The sequence below is a fragment of the Physella acuta genome, unplaced genomic scaffold (genome assembly GCF_028476545.2).
Source record: "Physella acuta isolate Inbredline_101_S28 unplaced genomic scaffold, ASM2847654v3 ptg001890l, whole genome shotgun sequence".
NCBI lineage: Eukaryota > Metazoa > Mollusca > Gastropoda > Physidae > Physella > Physella acuta.
The window spans coordinates 119,067-146,437 of NW_026733395.1; the positions used below are offsets into that span (position 1 = coordinate 119,067).

At 40.4% G+C, this 27,371-nt stretch overlaps 1 protein-coding gene across 3 annotated transcripts in view; it reads right to left on the reverse strand.

The window, feature by feature from the left end:
• LOC131931095 (protein c-ets-1-A) overlaps positions 1–27,371 on the reverse strand; it is a 111,877-nt gene that overhangs the window by 42,671 nt on the left and 41,835 nt on the right. For 2 of the 3 annotated variants that reach the window (XM_059287803.1, XM_059287802.1), the window contains exon 3: positions 15,318–15,501. In XM_059287803.1, the coding sequence (XP_059143786.1) occupies positions 15,318–15,501 (184 nt within the window). Of the gene's footprint in view, positions 1–15,317; positions 15,502–25,455; positions 25,591–27,371 lie in introns of those variants that run through there. The other variant, XM_059287804.1, reaches the window with a different exon arrangement.

Below are 27,371 nucleotides of genomic sequence, written 5' to 3' on the forward strand. Positions count from 1 at the left end.
ACAACTACAGTTATATTAAGTAGCATATCAGCGGGGATAGCTAAATACATATTTACAGTCAGATGAAACAGTTATAAACATACTAAATAGCAAAGTATATACACAGCTAAACATGAATATACACATATAACACAACTCTAGCTAGATCAAATAACTGCAACGATAAAAAAAAGCAAACCATTCACAACCACATTGACAAGCTGCAGCTATACTACACATGTGCAGCTATGTTCACCAGTTAGGTTCCTCAAGGCACGCATCCCGCCCCCACGTTTTCTCCCGATCAAGATGTCAAACTCCACGAGTATTGCCAGATTTCACTTTTCATTCACCCGACAATTAGGCAACTCACCTTCTTTTGATTACCTTTTTCTTACCATAACAAAAACATCTTTTAAAAGCAACATCCCTCCCACCACCCCTACCCTTCAGCACGCCCCCCCCCCCCTGCTCCTATTCCGTGTCTTGACTTTCTACGCCCCCTCCCAAAAAAAAAACTCTTCCCACAATCCCACAGGGCGAAGACTTATCCCACATTGTGACCCTTTCTTTAATTAACCAAAATGAAAAGTTCACACCCCCCCTCCCACCCCCACAACAGTTGTGAGTTATTAATCTTTAAATCTTCCTCGCGTAATAATTTGTTTGTAGATTCACATCAGAGAGGGTCACCTCCCCCTCCCCGCCGGGACTGACTCCCCGCCCCCCCCCCCCCCCTTCCCCAGAACCCTCCTCCACTTTCCGAAATGCAAATCCAAGGCTAATCTGCTAGCAACAAACCATTTCGCAGACACACAGATAAACAAACACATCAATGGCGTGCAGGTGGGGGTGATAAGGCAGGTAAGTCGGGCGGGGGAGTGGGGTGGGCGGCGCAGGAGGAGGGTGGGGTAATTTTGTGAGAAAAAGATGTAGAGTGGAGGAAGGCAGGAGGAGAGAGGTGGGGGGGGGGGGATGTTGCGAGGGTAGTAGAGTCATTAAAAAAATCTTCGGAGAAAAAAAATTTGAAACTTAAAACGAAACAAAATTTTAAGAATGGGATCTTTTCGGCCTGGTGTGAACCTACATTCGTAAAACCGCAAGGGCCGGCGGGAGGGAGGGGTGAGGAGGAGGTGCAGGGGAGGAGGAGAGAGATATATGGATGGGGGTAATGAAGGTAAAGAGGAGGCACTGCATAATTTAAAAAAAAAAGCGTTCGTTAAAAGTTTTCGTTAAAGAGTTTAAAAGCGATGACGTGATGAAGACACGTGACTTCGCTCAGACAAAGGTGGACTGGAAGAGAATTAGTACCGTCATTTTTTTTTAAAACCGTGTCGTTGGAACCATTGAATAAAAAGGAAAATAGTTAAATAACTGCTCATTTATTCATTTTAAAAAATATTTTAGCTGAAGCCAGTGGTGAGAGTTGAGATATGTAATACGACGGAGTTCGAACACGCGGATTCGAACATGCCTGGGTTCGAACCCCAGATTCAGGAAGTTGCTGATGCTGTTAGCCAGCGTCCAGGGGCAGCAGCGTGCAGCGCTTGACCCAGTGACCAAACACGTCATGTCGCAGCGGCATTCAATATTGACCCACCTACACAGGCGCGGTGTGTCAGTGTGTCCGTCTTCTTAAGTCAAGTTCAAGGATTCCTGTTTTACACCTCAATGACGTAACAACACAGAAACTATGATATAAATATGAATATTCATACAGACCCTATATATACGCAAGCACACGCGCACATACACACACACACAGCAAACACATATAGGTTAGTTTAAATATAGAAAAACGGACAAGTCCTAAAATTCACAAACTCCTCATTTTAAACATGTTTTACAAGTCGCTCTCGTAGTCGTAAATAAAATATTATCACGATAACTCGCTGACTACAGATATCAGAGGAGGCCTGACTAGCAATAATAATCATATCGTTTACACCCGATGGCGCCCTACACCCTACCCAATGCAACCGACGCCTCTCTCTTTCCCCCTCTATCCATATATATATATATATATATATATATATATATATATATATATATATATATATATATATATATATATATATACATACACAATTGGTCACTTGAAATCTTTCTGTTAATCAGTAAGTTATTTTCCAACCCTGTGGTTGGCGATCTATTATTTGAAACCCATTGGGAGTTCGATGCTAAACGTCTGAAAGAAACTCTAGCAGTCGGCCTTCACATAACGCTAATAAAACCAAGCTTTTTTTTTTCAATATTCAAAATATATATCTTAAATCGTAAAAAAAAATCTTTCCGTTTCACGTTTACGTTTTTTTTTTTACGTGGCACTACGCTTAATTTAAGCTCGTGCATCCGTCAAGAAATACTATTTAAAAAAGGTGGGGGATAGAAAACATGTAGATACATGTATACTTTATTTTCTGATTTCACGAGAAACAAATTTACAACTAAAAAGCACCACCATGCTGTTTGATCGACAAACTTAGACTGTGATCTGAGTTCCAATTACTGAAATATGAACCATGTATTATGACACGGCTTTCTTATAACTTGAACAACATACATGCATTATGGGACGATCTTCAAGCGCCAGGAGATGACCTAAAAGGACAAATATAAAGCCTGAAAGGGCTCAAGATGGCCAACGATACAGTGAGATGGCCTAGAAGGACTATGAGATGGCCTAGAAGGACTATGAGATGGCCTAGAAGGGCTAGAGATGGCCTAGAAGGACTAGAGATGGCCTAGACGTACTTTGAGATGGCCTAGAAGGACTATGAGCTGGCCTAGAAGCACTATGAGATGGCCTAGAAGGGCTATGTGATGGCCTAGAAGCACTATGAGATGTCCTAGAAGGACTATGAGATGGCCTAGAAGGACTATGAGATGGCCTAGAAGCACTATGAGATGACCAAGACGTACTTTGAGACGGTCTACATTGACTATGGGCCCCTTCATTGCACGATGGACATCCCATGGCTCCAGACACAACATTGCAGCCCCCACCACCACGTTCTGTGTGTATTAGAACGAGGGCCCTGAACCCACAGCTACTGGCACCCGCGCTCAAGCAATTTTCCGCCCAACTGAAGTACCCCAGACAACATGACACTTGCAAGCCGGAGCCGACCTGCTCCGGGAGCCGCATCCAGCAACACAACCAACGGCGCCAGTGACGTAGCCGCCCCCGCGCGTATAAGATGAGCTAGATTTAGGGGAGATAAGCAGAGAGAAAAAAAACTTGATGAGGCGGAAAACTGGGTAACGAGTGTTAGGTTCACGAGGCAGTAGGTGCCGAGGGGGTGGGGGCGGAGGGGGTGTTTTATTGCTCTGTCCGAATGGGGTACAGGTATCACTACGGTTAATGACACGATGTCAGGTAAAGGTTCTGGGTTCGGATCCTTACCAGCCAGTTAAAAATAATAGCAATTTAGATTTGAGATAAATACTGCAAACGTTATTATAATTGGATTTTTGTGCATCTGCTGTTAGCATACTGTTAAGGGAAGTAACAAACCTTGCAAGAATATATTCCTAAGATGGGAAGTTGCATGCTGCTAAGGGAAGTAACAAACCTTGCAAGAATATATTCCTAAGATGGGAAATAACATTTTTAAGGGAAGTAACAAAGCTTGCTAGAATATATTCCTTTGATGGGAAGTAGCATACTGTTAAGGGAAGTAACAAACCTTGCTTGGGAAGTAATACAACATTTAGGCAAGTAACTATAAAGGGAAGTAGTCCAATTTAAAAGGGGGTAACGTTTTATTCAACGTGAAATAACGGCACTTTAATGGTAAGGAGCGGTAAATGGAATTGACAGTAAAAGGAAGTAGCGCAACTAAAATAAGAGTAGCGAGCGTTTGGACCCACAGAATCATTTTTAAAAAGTGCGCCAGTAAGTATGGCAGACCTACAGTAGATGTGACTAATTAAACCATCAAAACATTGATAAAACAATAAGTAAAAAAACAACAACACATGCATCTTGAAAAAAGAACTTGCTTGGGTTGAAGGATAAAGATTAAGATGCCATTAAATTACGCAATTATAACCCTTCTGTTGCAATGATGCCTGGGATAATGACCTCTGATTTACGATTGGTGAATTCTAAGTTTATGAAAAAGATAGCTAAGAAAAACAAAGTAAAATATGATGAAGAATTTTTTAGTAAATCAATAGCATGAAATGCACACACATAGAAATAAGAATGTACGAGTGAAGGGATAACTTGGGGATTAGGTTGGATAGAAAATAAAAAGGCAAAAAATGCAATGTACAATATTTGAAATTATTAGAATTTTAAATAAAAATCAGTAATTTTAATTTTTATAAATGATGTGTTACTGTTTTTTTTTCTTTAAATTTAATTTGCTGCTAATTATTTCAAGCGTGAGATCCCTTCCTTTTTTTTTTTAAAAAAAAATGTCTCGCGCCGACGTGAAGTCGAGGCGAACGCAAAAGTTCAGCCGAGTCCATTTAACTAAAGGGATGTCAGCTCCCAGCGCCACGACAAGGCGTAATGAGTGCTCTGTCGAGGTGCGAGAGGGAGAGACAAGGGGCGCGCAACTCATGACGTCAAGGGGCCGGAGAAAGCGATGACAGACGAAAACGTGCAGTTTTTCATGAGCTGCCTCTTGTGGCGTTGGCAATTTTAGATTCTTTTTTTTTTTCTGTCTTCCCGCGGATTGACACATTTAGATTGTTGACAACGGTAAATTTGGACACTAATTACACTGACACCGAGGAGACCAACATAATTTAGGTCAAACTGAAGTCTTCTTGCCTGCACTTTACCCCCTTCCCCCACCCTCTCCGACAAACTCAAAAAACATTTTGGATGAGTCTTCTAAAAAAATGAACTACCCCCTCCCTCCTCCTCAACCGTTATGCCACATGTAAGAGGTCAAAAGCCATCAGCTTAAACCAAAACATGAATGAACACAACTCACCTTTACCTCCCTACCCTCCCTCCTCTCGCCATTCGGCGCCCTCGACAGGGCATCGTTTACCTAGACGACATCCCGCACGCCCCAGCCATCACAACCTACTCACGCTTATCCCAGCCTCACCTGCAGCCTGCACTTACAAGCACTCACCACAGCTGAACGTAGCACCACCACCATCCCACCCCATCATCTACACCACTTCAGACGTCAGTCACGTGATGACCGTAACGAGTAAGTACCGCCACTCGTGTTGGCCATCACAAGGCTAGACACAACTCTCATTAAACCCCGCTCATGAGCCAACCCTCCAACCACTACACCCTTGAAATCAAATTGTTTTACTTACAGCCTGCCCCCGCTACCCTTATATTAAAACAACTTACTTATTCTATCACGACAAGTATCCAAGCCTACGGCCTTATATATAAACGGGTTGAAAGTAAATCCAATGCAGCACATTAGGAACTTAATTAAGACTATTTAAAGGTCCCAATCTCGAAAGCCGTAAAGTTTGTTATTGTGATCTAAGCATATGGAAGCTCGTTGTGGTCAGCATGATGACCTGCGTACCTTTCCCGGCTAAATCAGACACCCCCATATTGACCAGGTCCAACATTCCATCAAAGCTGAGTCTAATCGCAATAAATGCTATTAATTTTATAATTTAAAAAAAATATCGCATAATATAATAAGAAAGTATTTAATTTAAAGATAAACATTTTCTAATAGACTTAATGCTCATTGCTACAATTACCATACTATATTTTCTTTTAACTTGTAAGGCTTAGCAAAGGCAGAAGAAATGAGATACTATCCCTATAAGGGACACAACTCGAAAAGATAAGTTACAGGTAACGTTCCCATACGAACTTACGTAAAATAAGTTTAAAAAAAAATCCGTTCCTCACAAATCCCACGGCCTTGGGGTAAGACAAACCAAAGGTCAGATAATTACGGTACACCTTCTAAAAATTATCTCGTTACTGAGTTCAGTATTTAAAAAAAAAATTAATTAGTGAGCATTTGTGAACGAAATAGTTTTACAGTAGTGTCGTCAGGCATGCGAAATAAAAAAAAATCTTTGATCTACCTCTACCCCTTCACCACCCCCCTACCACCCACCCCCACCTTTACCTAAACTATATTTTCTAGAAGTGCATTGATAAATTGGGGGACGGGAAGGGGTAGAAACATTTAAAGGTGTAGGCGTGTGTCCGGGGAAGGGGTAGGTAAAGATGGATCACATAAAAACGAGGGGTCGGGGTACATGCAAGAGACGGAGGGATGTGCATGAAAAAAAAGGTGGGGGCGGGGCGGAAAGGGGGGGGGGGGGGCGTGTGAGTGATGGATGAACTGAATGAGCGTAATGAGGTGGAGTGTTATTAGACTAAAGTGTTGCATCTGGATGGTGTGATTGGGTGAGTGTGGATGAATTAAAGGGGTTAAAACGTAAGTGAAAGATGAGTGGGTTAGGGTGTTTGGCTGGGCTTTATCAATATCTAGTTTAGGGGTATAGCTGATCTTCAACTATACATTTAGCTGCGGTTTTGGGATATAACTTGTCTTCATCTATATATTTGGCTGCTAGTTTTGGGGTATAGCTGATCTTCAACTATATATTTGGCTCTAGTTTTGGGATATGACGAGTCCATCTATATATTTGGCTGCTAGTTTAGGGGTATAGTTGATCTTCATCTATATATTTGGCTGTAGTTTTGGGATATAACTGGTCTTCATCTATATATTTGGCAGTTAGTTTTGGGGTATAGCTAGTATTTATCTGTATAATTTGTTGCTAGTTTTGGCACAAAAAAATGATTTATGTCTTTTTACTTTTGGTGTATTTGGCTAGTTAGTTTAAAGGCGTTTGACTGATTAGCCTTAGGTTTTATGGCTTACTTAGTCTTCGGGTGCATATCTGGCTAGTTTCTTGGTACACACGACTAAGCACAACAAATGCCCTGAAGTAAATATCTAACTGGTTTCGACGTGTAAGATTATGGACCTTGTACACAAGGGAGGTGAACCTTCATTTATCATCACCGATAGCACGAAAAGAACAGCCTGTTTGAATGAAAGGGTTTTCCATAAACCACTTTTCGCGTAGTATCATTTATAAACATACAAAGGCAAAAACGTTTCCAGGTTGATAGAACAATAATGGGTGAGGTAGAGATTGCTAAGTAGCTGTTACCTCGACCATAACAGATCTAATACTTTGGGGAACTAAGTTACATTTATAAATAAAAAACACCCACAATACAGCAATGCATTTTAAAAAAGTTCTTAACAGTTGAGTCTGGTTAGGTAAAAAGTGTGTCAATGTGTTCCATATCCTAAACATAAGAACGATAACTCTACTCTCCCAGTGGTTTGAAACGTACAGCCACCCTAACCACACCTTAAAAAACACGCACAAAGTTATCGTTCCTGGCTAATTTATAGAGCCCCGATTACGCTTAGAGTAGCACTTATAAACGTATGATAAACTAATAGGCCCATGGGCACGTCAGCCTGCAGACATTATAGTTTATTGTTTGAATTACCTCCCGTGGTTCCCCCCTCACAAAAAGAGTTACTTTTCTTTTCACGTCACAGCAAATGGGAGCGTTTAAAAATCGCAACTATAAACAGAGTTTTTCAAGAGGAAACGAAATAAGATTTTTATCGCCAATTTTTTTTTTTTTGTGGGGGTCCCGCCATGCGTCCAAGCTTAACGTTCCCGCCCAGTGTCGGCGGACGTGCGGTCAAGGTCACAGTCGTGTGCGCTGATGGGGCGCGTCTCACTCGACGTTTGAGGGGGTTGTTAAGTCATGGGACCGTCGCTCACGTGCATGGGTCAGCCGACGCTTCGTGTACAGTAAATCTTGGACACTCCCGAATACTGTAGCATTAATCTTAACCCTATTCTAATCCACTTGAGATAAACCAACACTAACTCTGGAAATCCATATAAAAGGGGACTTTTAGAACTCTAACCCTAATGTAATCCACTTGACATTTCTGCATAAACTAACATTAATTCAGGAAATCCCTTCTAAGGGGACTTTTATAATATCCAAACCAAATCTAATTTAAATAGATACTTATTACAAATCCCGAACATACCATCAAAATACCTTACGCTAATATTACCCGATTAAACATTACACGTCAATATCATTACAGAGAAAAAAATTAATGAGTCTTGAACCGGCAACAGTCAGTATCTTCATATTTTCTGCTGAACGCCTTTTCACATCCAAGGCAAAAACAAATGCTCAAAAAGAAGTCCGTGGGTCATCTTTATCTGACCATTACATAACAACAGGTAGTTCTGGCACAGGCTCGTACTTCTACTAGATCTATCTGACAGAGACTTATGGTCTAACTAAATAAATATTAAATCAAATTTAACTTCTATTTCTAAATTAAAAATATAAACTTTTTAAAAAGTAGTTTTCGTATATTCCATTCAATTAACAAGTACAATTTAAAAACAACGTTTAAATATAAAAAAGTTATACATTCATTAGCCATTTAATGTGATACTTTAATTAACCTCATTAAAATCACCCTGCCATAAGCGGAACTTAAATTAAGATAAGACACCGGACCTGTCAACAGCTGGACAAGTCTTATTTAATTCCCCACCCCCTAGCCCCACCCCAAGCCAGTGTTACCCCGGGCTTAAAATAAACCCGAAAGTACACCGAGGGCTAGAAAGAGAAGGCTTGAGACGGGGGGGGTGGAGGATGCTGGTGAGACACCCGGAAGTTGCAGGCTTAAACACAACAAGATGTTGCTGCATTGTGTACGCCTTATAAAGAAACATGCACACACAGACACATGCATGCGCGCGGGATCTTTGCGTGTGAGCAGGCGTGCGCGTGCGTGCGTGTGTGCAGTTGAATGGGTACTCACCCTCTCAACAACAAAACAAAAAAGAAATTGTTGCGGGGGCGGTTAAGACCAGGTTGACCCGCCAACGACATTTCATAACAAAACGGGTCACGTGATACCACCCACGTCAGGCAGCTGGTGTCGGGGGGCGGATGGTGAGTAGGGGGTCAAAAGACGCCATGATGGTCACGCTTCAACGGTCACCAATAGGTAGTAAGGTTACAGCGTCTTGTGAGTGTTGCCTGGCAACAAATGGTAAATTAAGCTACACACGTCTAAGATGAAAACATGATTAAAAAATGGGTGAGAAAAGGGGATGAAATATGGCCGAGGCGGAAACGCGTGGGAAGAACTCACGTGATCTATTTGCAATTTTAACAAAAAAAAATGATAAAGCTGCACACAATGAATGTATGCTGCCTGCATGCCACCCTTAGCACTTACATAACACAGTACGGAGAAACATTGCCAGCTAAAGAAAACCGAACCCGTCATATTGTCTTCAAACGTGTCAAGTATGTAACATTCTGAGGGTTATTTTGAAGAGAAAAAAAAAACCCACCTCTTTTAATTGAATTGTGTACCTGGTTATTTCCCTTTCATGTGTGCAAATTGGTGTACCTGGTTATTTCCCTTACGTCGAGTAACGTACCTTTGCAGTAACCCGCGCCACTTTATCTTACATCCGTTATTTACATGCATGTATCCATTACACGTCCTTTATCCACCGTTATGTCTCTCTCCCTCTAGTCCACGTCTCTCCATCAACCCCCCCCCCCCCCACACACACAGACACACAGACACACACGCGCATCGGATAGAACTCAGTCGCTCCTACCAGGGACCATATCTTCCTACTCATTGTTGGGATGAGAAAGTTCCAGAAAGATGACATTGACTCGTTCAAACATGTATTGATGGGAAAAGGTACTTAAAAAGCTGTACAGTTGAAAATCCCAGCTTATTCCAACAAAGACTAAAATTCAAAACGTCTTTCGATATGCTTGCTAGTTGTTGCCTGTACAAATAATAGCTCTTTAGTTAGAAAGTTATTTAAGTTGGCGCGGTGAAAAACATATTTTAGAAGTGTTACTTCGAAGGGTCCTTTTTTCAAGTAGGGTAACTCTGGGTATTATAATGGTTACACAATTATTTCATTGTTATTTCCCGTGTGATACATCCCACTCGATTAATAAAACAGTACCAACCGTAACTGAGCTTATCATACGACGCAATGCTAGAGTAGTGTTAACGTGTGTGTATGTGTGTCGGACTGTCTGTCAGAGTGTCTATGTGTTTGGAGCGAGTGTCATTGGGGTTATGGTCTAATGAATGTTAAAGATGCGGGGGTTAATCCACATGACAAATTTAACTAGCTTGACCTTTGATGGGTGGCATAGGGGTGGGGAGGGGAGCGGGGTTTGCCTGTTCAGAACGAGGGGGAAAAAAAGCTCAATTCATGGGGTATTAACCGTGCCTGCTGGATGGAGGACAAATTGGTAGGAGTAGGTCAAAGGTCGCAATGACATTGTCTCCTACGAACCCGGCGACGAAAATGTCAATCCGCGAGGTCATAAGGCAAGCATGCCGTGGGGGTTGTGGGGCGAGATGACAAAATTAAATAGGGGGCGGGGGGGGGGGGGGGGAATGGTGTCAATCTACTGCCATATGCCAGCTGCTGATGGTGATATAAGGATTTGTTGCCTCCCCTGGACTGCTTACTATTTGTCTTGTCTCACATGCATGTAGAACAATTTATTGTCTCTCTTGGAAATACATACATTTGCTGCTTAACCCCATACGATTAATAATTTTTCCCCCTCACTTTGCCGTTTTAATCGTGCTTCGCCTTCTCTCCAACAAGAACCATTTATTGTTCTCCTCCTTTTGTTCTATAGCCCTCGACGTTTAACAAATTATTGCCTCCCTTGGACATACCAACATTTGTTGCTTCCCTTTAGTGTTCTCCGGGACCGAGGACGAAAATTCGGGCTCAGAAGAGGGAAAAAAATGCACGCGCCTGCACGTGCATTTACTCACACGCCAGTCAAGCACCTGCTAGCCGGCTCGCACACGCAAACATTCAATAACCAGAAGGTATTGTATTAACGGGCCTTAGTTCTTCTCAAGGTAAACAAATCCCAAACGCCGATGCTATCTAATTAAGAGCCCAATTAACTCGGATGTGTTAAGTTAATTAATTTCGATTCCGTCGCGTCAACACAATTTTAATTGCATTATTGTTTCCTTTAGATAATTGAATAAACGCCTTGGTTGATAATTTAATGTCCACGGAGATATGGCGGTAAACTGGCCACAGAGCATCATACGAATCTTGAAATTAATAAGTAGCACTTTACATATGTCTAAATTAATAAATAGCACTTTCGTTATGTCTACTTTAATAAGTAACACTTTCCGTTATGTATAAGAAATTGTTATATTAAGACAACAAACGAAAAAGCAGGGAGTATCCTCTTAAGTTTAGTGTGCAACAGAGCTACCATATTGAAATGATATTTTTTTTTAAAAGGCTGGGTTTAGCGGTGTTAACTATTAACTAAAGTTACTTGCTAATGGTATTATAACCCAAAATACTAACCAAGGTTTACCACAACCCTAACCTTAACACTCTTAATTGATATCACCATCCTACCAATAGACGAACACACCTGTTGTTATTTTCTGTTTCAGTGGCACAGTGATAATATACAAATTTACCAAAATTAATGTACATTTAAAATTCTGTTTTATTGCACACTTTTACAAAATCTCCATTTTTATTTTTCACAAATAATGTACACTATTTCTTTTCTCCCGCATAAAAAAAAAAACCGTTTGCCCATCCTTGCTATGAGCAGTGCTACTCTCCTTATTTGACTTCAGCATCCAGATTCTCGCTGTGGTGGTGTTTTTCCATTCGTATTTTTCCATCAATGCCCCCCCCCCCCCCTTCCATATCAATGTATAACGTTGTTATTGGCGGAGATTTGCTTCATGTCAGTACATTCCTCCAATCATTTTTTGTTACATTCATTAGTTTGAGACTGAACAATAACACGTGTTTTTTTTTTACACCAGTAAAAATATAACATTGTCTAGATAAATTGCTTTATATTTTCAACATAACGATTTATAAATGTTGAACTCCCGAGTATAAAGCAAAAATAACAAGATTTAAAATGATTCGTTTTAAATTCCAATACACAATGTTATAATCCTGGACTACAAACATTTTACAGAAACCGGAAAAGCATTTTTTTTTAATTTGGAGGTTTTTGGGTGAATTTTTTTTTTGACAAAGGGAAACGAGAGGTACCTGGTCCTACCATCCGGCGACATTGTTAGATGAGGGGTCATCTATTTTTAGACTGCGGGGGAGGAACAATCGCTTCCGGTCGCGTTCAGCACAATTCTTAGAAATGTGACCTGGGCACAACAGAACACAAAACAATCAAACACACACACTGACACACACACAATCACGAACCCGCTAGCACAGATGGCTTAGTCACTCGGTGATGGGCAAGATACGCTAGGCATGTCAGTAGCGAATGTGATTTGTGTCTGGACGTCAGTGCACTGCATGTCGTGTTACGGGTCTATGTGCACGTCTGTGGTCTGCGAATGTATGTACAGTCTAGTCAGTCTAGTGTAATATTATGGTATGTCTGATTTCACGTTGTAGTAAAGCTCCTTTCAAACCTGACGGGCAAGTGAAGTAGAGTTCACTTCTTTCTGTATACAGATAGGAGATAGTGTGGTCAGCACTATGCCCAGCCGCCTATACTTTCCCTAACGGTTTACTGACTTGAACCCGGATTCGAACTCGAGACTTACGGGTTAGCAGTCCGGCTCTCTAGACCACTCCGTCCCCGAATTCACATTGTGACATGTCTTTATTTACCTATGGCAAACGATCGAATTCATATGGCGTTTTCTATCATAATCAAATTCATCGTGAATTTAAAGAAACAAAGTACAATGTTGTGTTACATATAAGACTATATGAGGTAAAGTTGTAGACCAATAAATATAACGAAGAAGGGAACAATTGATATGACAAGGAAGAGTTACATTTCTTCATTAACTTTTCAAGATAAGATTGTCTTTCCACTTTCTACTACACTACAATGTGTAGCGCAAGGTCCAAGCACTCTGTCCAAACCAAGGGAAATAATTTTCTTCTTCAGCGGCCGCTCGTGCAAATCAGGGGAATTAATTGAGAGGCGGGGCTAGCTGAAGTACTATTAAGGAGTTACTTCCGCTGACTCCCCCGCGAACTGACCAGTACGGCCGGCTATTAATAAACTGATAGGATAAATTTGTGTGCTGGTACACATGGTGACCTGGTTAGTACTGACGACAGTTAGAATATAAGTAAGACACAGGAGATAACACCAACGGTTAGTTCAAAAGGGCGATCACAATGTTTTTAATTATAGATTAAGCAGAATGTTGATAGTAAGGGCCTATATTGTTTACTAGCCATCTAACTTTTTAAATTATATATATATATATATATATATATATATATATATATATATATATATATATATATATATATATATATATATATATATATATATATAAATACAATAATTAATAGTCTTTGGCATGCGCGTAGTTGATTTAAGAAGCCACGCAACATAGCCTGTTAAATAATGCCGAACAAGGGGCCCAACAATTTCATTGTTATCTCCCTTGGACCAGCCTTAGTTACGACCACGAGCTTTTATTTTTACAGTGAGGTTGGACTAGGAGGGACTCCAGTACATGTAAAATAACTCAGACCAGACGTCCCATTTGGGTAGACGAGATCGAATTCATGTTTCTTTAGCACGTTTTGTGGTGGGGGACTGCGGTTAGCAGAATAGCCAGCCATTTTAACTTTCCCCAATTCAAGTCAGGAACACATTAGAGCTGGGTACGCTCAGAGACGGGCTGCGGAGTCTTAGAGTGTGAATTTGCTAAATCTATCCATTTCTAAATACGGATTACAGTTACTTCACAGAGATCATCATTATATTTTATCATGTTTCGACCATCAACTTCTATTTTTATAATGCTTTTGAGTGAATTCTGCTTTTTAAAAATTTGCTTTATATGCCCAAACACTATGTCAACATTCGGTTATCTTTTTGCAATACCAGGAAAGCGTTGCATTTCAATTCATGCACAAGTATTTACTCATGGAAGAAAGCGAAACCACAAGCGTCATCATTTTCCCGATGCTATTTTTAAATCAACACGCGTCCCCGTCAGTAGCGTGCCTCGCGTCAGACCACCGAAAACCGGTTTCTCGGTTGGATCATTCAAACGCAGCCCCAAACTGCAGGTTCATGTAACCTATCGTATTTTTTTTATCTCCCTTTCTCTCTCTCTCTCTCTCCCCATTCACAAGTTTCGTGGCTAGATTTGTGAATGAACTCAATGGTGCCAAGTTGGCTACACTTTTTTTTTGTACACGGATTTTTTTTTTAAAGGGAACAGATGCAACAGTGTTAGAATGAAATTGAAAGTGGAGGGTGCGCGAACAACACTAATAAAGGAAGTAATTAAAGAATTAGAAATATGAAGACACAAATGGGAAGAGACGGGGTGGGGGGGGGGGGGGGAGAAGAGGGGGAGGTGGTGGGGGAATACATAAAGAAATAGCGTTAAAAAACATTTGCATCTGAAATCTTTAGCTTGATGTTAGCAGATGTAGTTGAAAACCCCAAAAAGAAAAAAAATATTGTATACATTTTTATAAATATTGATTCTTTATAACAACTGGGACGAAATTTTAAAATACTTTTAACAGCTAAAAAAAAGTGTTGGCCTAAGCCAGCTAAGATTTTAATTTATAAAAAGTATAAACAAACATTGGCCGGCTGCTAATTAAGTTAATCTAGACTAAATGGTGGTGTGTGCCCGTACCTCTCACTACAGCCCGGATAACTAGTACATTTAGGCTTTTTAGTTGGAACCAACTTAATTTTTTTTTTTTAAACTACATAAGGTGGGGGAATTAAAGTGTCAGAGTTAGACGGGTTAAAAGGGGAGAGGCCCAAAGGGTGGGTTGGGAGAAGGGGGGGGGGGGGGTGACACGGTTGGGGGGTGGGTGGGTTACTTACACAAGAAGTGAGGGTGGGGGTTAATTAACAGTAGGGATGCAGCGTTGGATTAGTATTTTTAACCTATCATTAATCAAGCGACTGGGTTCAGAGACGAAAAAATATTTTACACTGCAACTTTTGTTCAGAAAAGTATATATATATATATATATATATATTTATAATTCAGAGAGAAGGGGTATGTATGTATGTAATATATGCACATCCTGCCATTGTTAAGTACTGGTTTGTGCTTTTTATTTACTGCTGCAGGAAATGTGGCTTGGTAAAGACTTGCATTTCAACGCCCACTCGCTTTTACAACCGTAGAGCATCTTACGGTGACAGGTAGGTCGACAGCCACCCCCCCCCCCCCTCTCTTGTTTAAACTACAGGTAGGCTGACTTACCTGGGTTATCTTGGTCAGAGGGGTCAAGGCTAGACATGGTGGGGACCTTCCTGTCATCCTTGTTGCTGTTGCAGAACAGGGGAGGGTAGAAGTGGAGGCGGTCAAGGTCGTGGTCAGGGTCGTGGCTCCTGCCGTTGTACAGGGGTGTGGTTCCTCCATCTAGGTCTCGGTCTGTTGACGGAACCTGTGGAGGGAACATGGAACAACGTTACCAAAACAATAACGGCAGTTGAGTGGAGCATGGAACAACGTTACAAAATGATGTAGGCAATAGCAGGAAAAATGGTACAACATTACAAAATGATGTAGGCAAAAGAAGGGAACATGGTAAAACATTACCAAAACAATAAAGGCAGTTGAAGGGAGCATGGGGAAATATTGCCAAATAAAGTAGGCAATATGAGGGAACATGGAGAAAGATTACCAAATAAAGTCGGCAATGGGGGAGCACATAGAACAACATATACTGTGATGTAGGCAATAGGACGGAACATATAAAAAGCTAGGAGGGAACATGGAACAACAATACAAAATGATGTAGGCAATGCGAGGAAACAAGGAACAACACTACCAAATCATAATGGCTGGAGGGAACGCGGAATAAATTTAAAATATAGATGTAGACAATAGGAGGAAACAAGCAACAAAATTTACTAAACGATGTTGGCTATAACAATCGAACAATACAAACCTAGATGTCTCAATATAGAACAATAGCAAAACAAAGAAAAACACAAGCCATTAAATTATAAACATTAGCTATGATGACATATTTATTTTAATTTTAAGCGTAGAATAGTATTGTTTCAAGACCTGGTCGTCCATAGAGCAGTAGAAGTAGAGTCGTTCTGTTTCAAAAACTACGTATCCAATATGGCCTGATTTCTATCTATATTTTCAAAGTCTATCCATATTTAGCAACCGGTGACACAAACTTCTACAACCAACTTTATTTAAACAGTCACTCCGTTCTCCTCAACACTCATTCAGTCCCACCCCTCACCCCCCTACCGTCCCACCCCTCAAACCCCAGCCATTGAGGAAACCTACTGCAAATAAATGTGAATAGTCCATTCTGTTTTACGAACCATTCCGATCTAGTGACGGGGGAGGGGGGGGGTAAGGTAATGCACACCGGTTACCTGTGCCTGTTGCACTAGCGGTTCTAATCCGTGATTTATGGGTGGAGTCATTTGCATTTTAGGGCCTTTCCCCATGCCATGTGCGTGCATAGGTGGTTCTTTCTGAGAGTGTATCTTTTAGCTATGTTTCAATAATGGGGAGTGTAGATGTTTTAACCCATGCTTCAGGCAAAAGAGTGGGGGCTCTTGACAAATAAAGACAACAAAATAAGATATGGCAATACAATTTTTTTTGGTGTTGTTTTTAAACTGATATTGCTGTTATTAGTGTTATGATAATGGTTATATTTAGGGTTATGGATTAAATTAGGGCTATGGTTAGCCTAGCGACAGTAGAAAAAAATCATAACGCAATTACGACTTGTTTGAATAATGCTATTTCCATTTTAACGAATGTCTTCCCAAACACACACCCAACCCACCTTCCCCAAAACAATTAAAACAATTCAAATAATTAAGTACTAAAAAATGAACCTTATGAGACTTGATGGGAAAATGCGTGGGTGCAGTGGCGTAGCTGGGGGGGGGTCGATTAATTCGCTCCAGGCGCCAGAATGGGTCGCTACGCCTCTGCGTGGGTGGCTGTATATAAGGTGGGGGGGGGGGGGCGAAAGGGAAAGGTAAACAAATGTGACAAAAATCTGGTGACATCATGTATGGGGGCCTGTTCTAGGTTTCGCCCTTAACAACGTGGCGACGCCGTCCTAGTTTCGCTTTGACATTAAAATAAATGTCCATGTGTTTTGAGTTTTATGTTGACGTTTTTTACCTTTTGTTTCCTTGTTTACCTCAACTTTGGGCACGGAGAACAAAAAAACTGGGCCACCACTAGGTGGTCATTAGTCACGTGATGACAAGTTTAGATGTCTTATACTGCATGCTGACAAGTTTAGATGTCTTATACTGCATGCTGACAAGTTTAGATGTCTTCTACTGCATGACAAGTTTAGATGTCTTATACTGCATGCTGACAAGTTTAGATGTCTTAGGACAAGTTTAGATGTCTTATACTGCATGCTGACAAGTTTAGATGTCTTATACTGCATTCTGACAAGTTTAGATGTCTTCTACTGCATGACAAGTTTAGATGTCTTATACTGCATGATGACAAGTTTAGATGTCTTCTACTGCATGCTTACAAGTTTAGATGTCTTATACTGCATGCTGACAAGTTTAGATGTCTTATACTGCATGATGACAAGTTTAGATGTCTTATACTGCATGCTGACAAGTTTAAATGTCTTATACTGCATGCTGACAAGTTTAGATGTCTTATACTGCATGCTGACAAGTTTAGATGTTTTATACTGCAATGTATCGGGTTTACATTGCAAGGGTTTTGGACTAGTATAGGAACAGTAGCGTCGGGAGGTAGGTAGTGGTATAAGGAGTTGAAACATCTGTATGGGATAACTTCAGCGGTACAGCTGTAGTAGAACACCAAACATACATTCTGCACTAACCGCTATCTCTCATCTACCTGTACTGACCACTATCATCTACCTGTACCACCACCATCATCTACCTGTACCACCACCATCATCTACCTGTACCACCACCATCATCTAACTGTACCACCACTATCATCTACCTGTACCACCACCATCATCTACCTGTACCACCACCATCATCTACCTGTACCACCACCATCATCTAACTGTACCACCACTATCATCTACCTGTACCACCACCATCATCTACATGTACCACCACCATCATCTACCTGTACCACCACCATCATCTACATGTACCACCACCATCATCTACCTGTACCACCACCATCATCTACCTTTACCACCACCATCATCTACATGTACCACCACTAAAATGACCACAATGACCCATCTGTTCTGACTACCCTCGTGTTATACAACTCCGTCTAATTTATATCAACCGGACTTTACCACTGAAGGCTACCATCAGCTATTGCTCATATTGCTCATTGTCCAGCAATCGGGCCCTCCCCAAAACAACGTTGGATCTATATCTAGCCCAAAGTCATAACCCGCACCCCAAAACCTTTATGAACACATAAGCAAGCTTTAGCCTAACTTTAAATCCTCACCAAATTCTGACCATTTTCACCATCAAGTACAATTTTTCATCAACTTCTCCTAGCTATCAGTATCCATCTGTCACGATGTTATCCATGTTGCCTGTGTGTGTTACATATATTTGAACATTTCCCTGTGAAGTTAAAATTATTAACGTATATTTTGACCTGGGTCAAGCTAACCTTTGCAACCCGGAGACGACCAACGGTGTGACCTACCTGAACGAAATTTTGACCTTTTTTTTTTTTTATCTACGCACCAATTCAATCTGTAATTCAATGGCATTCCAGCGATTGCCTGGTGCATAGTGTTTTACATTTTGGTACTTTGGTGATTTGAGTAGACAGACAATAATTAATCAATAGATTATTATAAACGAACTGAATAAGAAAACAAACCTAGATTAACTCTACCCTAAACCAAACTCTAGGCTGCGTTGTGTGGGGAAGCTGTTGGTTTGGCGTTCGCAAGCATTAGTCTTAACAATAAAATGTTTATCGCGTAGTAGTAACTAAACCATAACTGAACCCGTATAGCACAGTAATATTTAAAAGTATCGCAAATAACAAACAGCCCGCAACAAGTAGAAGCTAAACTTAACCCCAGAGGCGTAACTATGGGGGGGGGGCGGACATATGTCCCCGGGCGCCGACCTTAGGGGGCGCTAAAATGGGTTGAAAAAACAAATTGAAAGTTTGAAAGGGGAGGGTGCGAATCGAAAGTTTGAGGGGGGGGGGGGGTTGCAAATAGAAAGTCTGAGGGGGGGGATGCAAATCGAAAGTTTGTCCCCGGGAGCCGAGAAGGGTCGCTACGCCTCTGCTTAACCCACCAACCCGAAACCCCTCAACTACCATGACTAGTGGAAGCTAAACTTAACCCACCAACCCAAACTAAACCCCACTAGTGGTTAGACTAGTAGGAGCTAAACTTAACTCTAGCATGTTGGTATGCCTTAGCACAGTACGGTGGTGTCACTTTTGACATAAAGACACTTAACTTATGAGCTTGCGTTTCCTTAACAAGGGAATTAATGCCAGCCTGTTATAATTTTAAAAAAAAACCTCGCCTGATTGTTTCCCCTTAAAAATAAGATTTGTTTCGGTAAAAACAACAATGATACCGCCAACTTCGTGGGAATTTTTTTAGCGTGTCATGAATCTAAATATAACCCCAGCGCGATAACGCATGTACACAATGAAGATATCAGCAGTAAGAGTTGTCGTTCATGAATGAAATTTGATTTATGCGGTAAGCGTTACCTGCTCTCAGACGCCATGTTAGGTCAGTTACTTCACGACCACCCGCGTCTAACCGAAACTGACGCTGACGTCACATTTACACGAAATAACCACGTGATACAGTGAAATATTTAACCACAAGGGCTCTCAAACTATTTCGATCTTATATATTTTGAGTACAATTTTAATTTTTTTCTATACCGTCCGGAAGGAGGGTGGTGCATGTGCTCCATGGGTGGGTTGGGGGTTGGAAAGAGATGCCTAAAAGAAACACAGCTCCTAGACCCTTAAGCAAATTAAACGTAATCCAATACTCCCTAGAGGTAGTGAGTTAAAGACATTTAAATTTAAAACAACATAAAGAACAACAAAAAAAAAACCCCACCTTATTTTAACGTGGGACATTGGTATATACTTGGGGGTGGAGGGTGGGGGTGGGGGTGGTGGAGGGATTTGAAACTTTAAAATCATTGATATAGATTCGGTACTAATAGCTGGGGTGGGGTAAAAAAACAAATGTCGAAATTGGCGAGTGTTAACAAAAGCGACCGAAGTGTTAGTAAACGTAAGGTAAAGACTAACCGCAGGTTGAAACATCTGTCTATAAGATTCGTGCTACAAGCCTACAGATGTGTGGCTAGGTGAAGCGACTAATAAGAGACAGTTAAGGTGATGTCCTAAGAGCGTAAAGCAACAACTGATGTGTTGCAAAATGTTGTGTCTGTGCTTGATGGTATTTGTGTGTATGTGTGTGTATGTGAGTGTGTGGGTCGCTGCTTCGAGCGGCTACGGTAGACCGGTCTTCTGTAGGTGGGGAACAGCATTGTGTGGGGAGGTTTATTCTGTGCAGCAGGTAGACAGAAAACACCTGCCCCGTCACGCCCTCGTCAGGTGAGTTCGGGGAAAACTGGCTCCGAGATCTACCCGAGAGTTTACCTTCCTGGTGTCAAAGGTCACACGATGGCGGATTGACAGTACATTTCCATAGTTACTATTTAAACTTTTCCTTCAGGAGGTACCAAAATACATTTACATACGGACAGTAACAATAAGACAGATACATCAGGACATATTATATATGACGGCTATATAAGTACATATAACACAGGGATAGTTACCAGGACATAGCTATATATGGACAGTTAGACTTAAGTTAGGACTGTTACTTAAGTATTTATTAAGGGATATTACCTGGATATAGCTATTTATGGACAGTTAGACTTAAGTTGGGTCAGTTACTTAGGTAGCTATAAAGGGATAGTTACAAGGGTACAGTTATGGGGCACAGTTATACGTGTACAGTTATATATTTTAGTGACTCGGTCTGGTTAGGCGTAAGTTCGACCAGTACATTTTTTGAGTCAAATGGAATAGTTTTTTTTTTTAAACACCGTCGTTGTGCTTTGTATCCATATGTATATTTATTGTGATCAGACATAGGGTCCTCAATGGAGTTACAGTTGAGGTCAGGACTAGCGTTTAAGTTATGTAATGTCTGGGATGAAGATTAAGATGTGGATAACCAATCCTAGTTAAGGCATAACTTCGATACCTGCCGGCGTTCGTAAATACCGATTAAAATGTCACTGAATGCCACACAATCAAACACACTTTAACAAACCCCATCTCAAGCATGTAGCATTTCAAGTTTAGTGAAGTGAACCGTCCCATTTAGCTACCCGGCGGTTTAAAATGTCAGAATTACCAAATTGGATTGAACATAAAGTTCGACCCGTCAACCGGCCTGAACTTAAACCCTTGAATAACTACCTGTAAAGTGCCATTGAACGGCGACCCTAAATGCCGTAGCAAGCTGTGAACTAGCTACATTGCCCGTCGATTGTCGAGACAATTACATCATTAACGCGGTACAGCAAAAAAGGCGAAAAAGAGAAGAAAAAAACTATTTAAAATAAAAGGTTATTATTAGAATGGGGAAGTTTTGTTACTAAGTATTGAGGTTTACGTTTGTCGTGTGTTTATATGTTAACATGCCTGCAATACTTCACCTCTTATTTCGCCATAATGATAAAATTATAATATTGAATGAAGAGGTTTGGTTCGCATCAATGAGCATCTAGGTAACGCACAATGTTTTTTTTTAATGTGTTGAAATCAAAACGTTTGTGAGTTAATAAAAAACATTGACCTTTCACAAGGAGACAGATAAGAGGGGAGGATGACCTAATGGAGGCATGAAGGTCACTTAACACATCCCCCCTCCCTACCAACAGGTTTTTTTTAGTATAAAGGAATAGTTAAAGTGTCGACGCACATAGTAGGCTACGCAATACGAAATCAAGCTAACCTTAGCATAACATTTCGAAAACATTTTTTTATGCTTTTTGAAAATTCCTGAATATGTCACCCCGAACATGCACAAATAATGATATTTTAAAACAGATCAATGTACAGGCATATTGGCATAAATTATACTTATATGTATATGTATGTATGTAAATGTATATATATATATATATATATATATATATATATATATATATATATATATATATATATATATATATATATATATATATATATGTTATATATATACATATATATACATATAATATCTTTGTGTGTGTGTTGGTGAATGTTTCGCGTAGAACGTTACAAAGCCATGACCTATGTTTGATCTGCAAAGAACATTCTAACCATTCTGAGATCGATGTCCCGCTACTGCCAAGGTAGTCATCAGACAAAAATATTCCAAGGCAAAAAAACGTCAAGAAAAATAAGTCAGTTTTTAAAGTTCACAGCTGTAACGCAAATAATAACCAACACCCCCCTCCCCTCAACCTAAGAACAATAATTTTAAAAGTCACGTGATATAAAAGCTAGGATATAGATTTCCTTTTTTCTTTCTTTCAAAAGCCTGGAGGTGAAACCTTTCAATGGCACGAAAATAAGCTACAACTGAACATCAAATATGGCCGCCCAAGTCAATCAGAAAGGGAAAAAAATTTCGCACGCTCCTGTGATTATAAAAGTCGCAAATAGTTTTTAATGATAATTCTATTTCACGTGCGTCTGTCAAATGTCACTCACACTGGGAGTTCGTCTGTAATGACCCGGTGCTCATTACATAACCTAACCTGGTATTTAGTATCACCCGACACGGTGCTCATTACATAACCTAACCTGGTATTTAGTATCACCCGACACGGTGCGATCGGTGAATGCCGGTTGTGAGACTAATCGGTTTTAACTACCTTGGCCTGCCTGACGTACAAGAAATAGTTTGAACTATCTAGTTCAGTAGTTGTTTGAACTATCTAGTTTAGTAAGAGGTACAAGAAATAGTTTGAACTATCTAGTTTAGTAAGAGGTACAAGAAATAGTTTGAACTATCTAGTTTAGTAAGAGGTACAAGAAATAGTTTCAACTATCTAGTTTAGTAAGAGGTACAAGAAATAGTTTTAACTGCCTAATTTAGCCACAAGTTCAAGAAATGGTTTCAACTACCTAGTTCAGCAAGTCGTACAAGAAAGTTTTAACTACCTAGTAAGAGACGACGTACAAGAAATAATTCTAGCTAACTTGTTCAGCAAAACGTAGAAAAAATAGTTTTAACTACCAGCTCAGCAATATATATAAGAAATAGTTTAACTACCTGGTTTAGGAAGACGTACAAGAAATAGTTATAATCACCTAGTTTGACAAAGCGTACAAGAAATTAACTTCCTAGTTTAGCAAGACCTAGAAGAAATAGTTTTAACTACCTAGTTTGACAAGACATACAAGAAATAGTTCTAACAACCTAGTTCAGTAAGACGCCCAATAAATAGTTGTAACTACATGGTTGAGTGAGACGCACACAAAGCAGTTCTAGCCACATCGTTAAGCAAGATGAACAACTGTCTAGATCTAGTTTTAACTACCTAGTTCTGCCAGCCGAAAAATCTGGCAAATCGGAAATCACACCTGCTGATATTAATTTATTAATTGCAATTAAGCGGAGAGGGTATGTGGGGTGGGTTTTAAAATAAAAATAACGTTAACTAATAGATGCCCCCCCCCCACCCCCCACAGAAAACTACCTACCTAGCTTACAACAAAAGAAAGAAAATTCTGCTACTTAAGCAACATTAAGGTTAAGAACTTAAAAAAAGAAAATAAAAGAAAAAAACCTGGCAACATTACAAAACACAAAATTACATTCCATAACCGGCTAATGCAAACATTCCGTAGGAGAGAAAAATTTTTTTCCCCTAATTGCTTCGATTTTCTCCTCTCTCCCTCCCTCCCTCCCTTTGTCTTAAAGCTACTCCACTCACGAGCTGAAGGACGAGTAACGTAGAAGCGCGAGGGCACATGCGTGAGGGCTCAATGGATCTCTTAATCGATGTCGGCTTGTTCATTCATACCTTCAACCAGACGGCAGAGGTCGTACAAAAACCAGGAGAATATCGACACACCGGGTACCGTCAAATGGGGAAAAAAATTATTCCGCGAATGCTATAATTTTATTTTTTCCTATGACGACAGTATACGAGTACGTATTTTCAAAAACACACACACACACACAAACGCACGCACATACACAATCGCAAAAAACCACACAAACAATAAGGGTGTTGACGTGTGTATTAAAAATGGCCAAACTTGATATTTAAAAAAAAAATTGAACAGAAATTATAAAACATGTTTTCAAAAAAAAATCGATTGACTGAATATTGTAGCGGCCTTGACTTTGTTATTTAGGTCAAACTGGTAACGATTAGGGTTTAAATCTGGTGCATCCTTTATTTTGTGGCCAATTTATATATATTTCTCGCAACATTTTAACAAAAGATGTTATTTATTAAAATAGTTGACCGATAAGTAGACGGCTAAGCGTTAGATACGTCCTATGACAAGTAGCGGGTGTGAGAGAGGGATGAATATAAATAGCAGCACCAGCTACCGGTATTTAGAACACACGGAAACTTAATGGCAAGTTAATGCCTCACTGACTGAAGCGGGTTTTTTTCTTTTAAGTTTCGGTTTTGAGCGGGGTCATAACCAATTGGGGATGAGAACCGCTGCGGTTGTTTTTGTTATTCCACACAGTATCAGAAGTATTAAATATCTAGTACCTTAATAACGTTTGGGTATTTTCTGTTTTTAACTTGGACGCTTACTTGATACCACGAAAGCGGAGGGGGCATAGTTTACAAACTTACAAGCTATGTATGGATATATATATATATATATATATATATATATATATATATATATATATATATATATATATATATATATATATATATATATATATATATATAAAGAAAAGCTGATACGGAGCACGGTATAAATCATGAAGTTGAACGGTTTATACGTGAATGTATTGCCCCTGACGTACAAGTTTTACAAACGTAAAATAACGGTGATTAGCGCATGTATCTTACTGTATCTCCTCATTCTTGCGCACGCATCTTACTTACTGTACCTACTCATCAAAAGACAAAATACCGAAACAAAATGTTCACGAGAGGAAAAATATTCGAGCGGTAAATAAAAACAACAGAATAAATTATTACAATAACACAAGTTTCCATAACGCATAATTAATAATAATTTCTCCAGAAATTGCCACCCCCCCCCCCTCTCCCTTTTCCACCTCGAACATCTTTTACGTGCGCGTAAAACGGACGCGTGAATCAACGCCAACAACCAACGTGAACGGATGACATCACACACACACACAACGAGGACGTACCGAGATGCATAAATCCTTGGGTGGTTTTTTCATCTTTGAGACGAACGGGCCGCCACCTTACACAATATCTGGGCTAGGATCCATTGAGTGACGGGGGACGTGCGTGTCTCAAGCTGGCCAGGTACAGACTGGCGATACCACGTCACTTCACCTCTCTTTAAAAGGTACTGGAACTTTTTTTTTATTCGCGACTTGAGGAGAAAAAAAACCCAGAAAAGAACTTTGCGTGCCTGCCGATCATTGGATTAAAGGAACGACAGCCCTCTTCTGTACAAGAAATATACCATGCGTTGCGTGGCGATAGATTAGCATAACACTGGAGGGGGGAGGGGAGGGTTTACAAATAGGGGTTAAGGAGGGGGGGTTTGTATGATTGGTTTATGTTGTTTCATAAAAATAAAGTTTTTTCCCCGAGTTTATTTCTAAATTATTAAATGTCTTCCTGGTCAATAAGATAGAACATTAGCTAAGATAAAAGTAGAGGGGGGGGGGGGGGGTCGTACGGCATAGAAATTATTCTTTATACTTTATGACTCGCAGCTAATTGGCATGGTGGAAACAGTTCGGTTGTAGTAATAGAGGGCTAACAGATCATGGTACACAGGTCCATAGCTTTTTATTTTGTGGTTTGGTGCTAGTGGTGGTGGGGGTGGAGGGGGATGGGAATAGTAACTTCTGTTAGGTTCCTAAGTTCGGATAGAATCATGCAGTACATTTTTACGGCATGTGCATGAAAATATCTTACAGGAATCCTGAGGTGAATTTGTAGAATTTTCCCGAAAGTTTTTTTGGCATTTACTAAGGAATATAGACGTAAATTTAGAGAAGTGAATAAACGGGTTGATAAGAAACAATTTTCCGAGAGTTGTTAAAACAAAGTGATCAATGTCAGTGCAAAAGAGGGTCCGAGAGTCAAACCCTCGTTGATGGCTATGTGAAAGTAGAGGCGGCTGGGGTCAGTGCTGACCAGACACAGGGGTCAGTGCTGACCAGACACTGGGGTCAGAGCTGACCAGACACTGGGGTCAGAGCTGACCAGACACTGGGGTCAGAGCTGACCAGACACTGGGGTCAGAGCTGACCAGACACTGGGGTCAGTGCTGACCACACTATGATAAGTATGTGAAAGTAGAGGCGGCTGGGGTCAGTGCTGACCACACTATGATAAGTATGTGAAAGTAGAGGCGGCTGGGGTCAGTGCTGACCAGACACTGGGGTCAGAACTGACCACACTATAAGTATGTTAAAGTAGAGGTGACTGGGGTCAGTGCTGACCACACTATGATAAGTATGTGAAAGTAGAGGCGGCTGGGGTCAGTGCTGACCCGACACTGGGGGCAGAGCTGACCACACTATAAGTATGTTAAAGTAGAGGTGACTGGGGTCAGTGCTGACCACACTATGATAAGTATGTGAAAGTAGAGGCGGCTGGGGTCAGTGCTGACCCGACACTGGGGGCAGAGCTGACCACACTATGATGAGTATGTGAAAGGTGAGTGTTGACCACACTCTGGGAGGGGGAATAGTACTGACCTCACAACCACGTCATAAGCTAAATACAAAAGGTCATCCAGATCTAAAAACTTGACTTAACGTTTGATGTCTGTTCAGGATCAAGACCCCCACCAGTTACCATAAGACACTGAACAACGTGTCACGCAGCCATCATATCGTGACATCAAGCGTGTTCAGTGTGTGTAGAACATTTCCCCCTTTCAGATCCCAATCGTCCCTGCAGAATGTACCACGCAACACATTGTACGCCATGCGTAGAATATTCTTTGTGGAATTTTTTTTTAAGTTTTGTGGACTTTTTAAATTTAAAATAATAAAAAAAAAAACAACTTTTAAATTATGTATACGAAATTAAATGGTTCAGTTATGTTGAATACTATTCCGACTAATTAATTATGTTA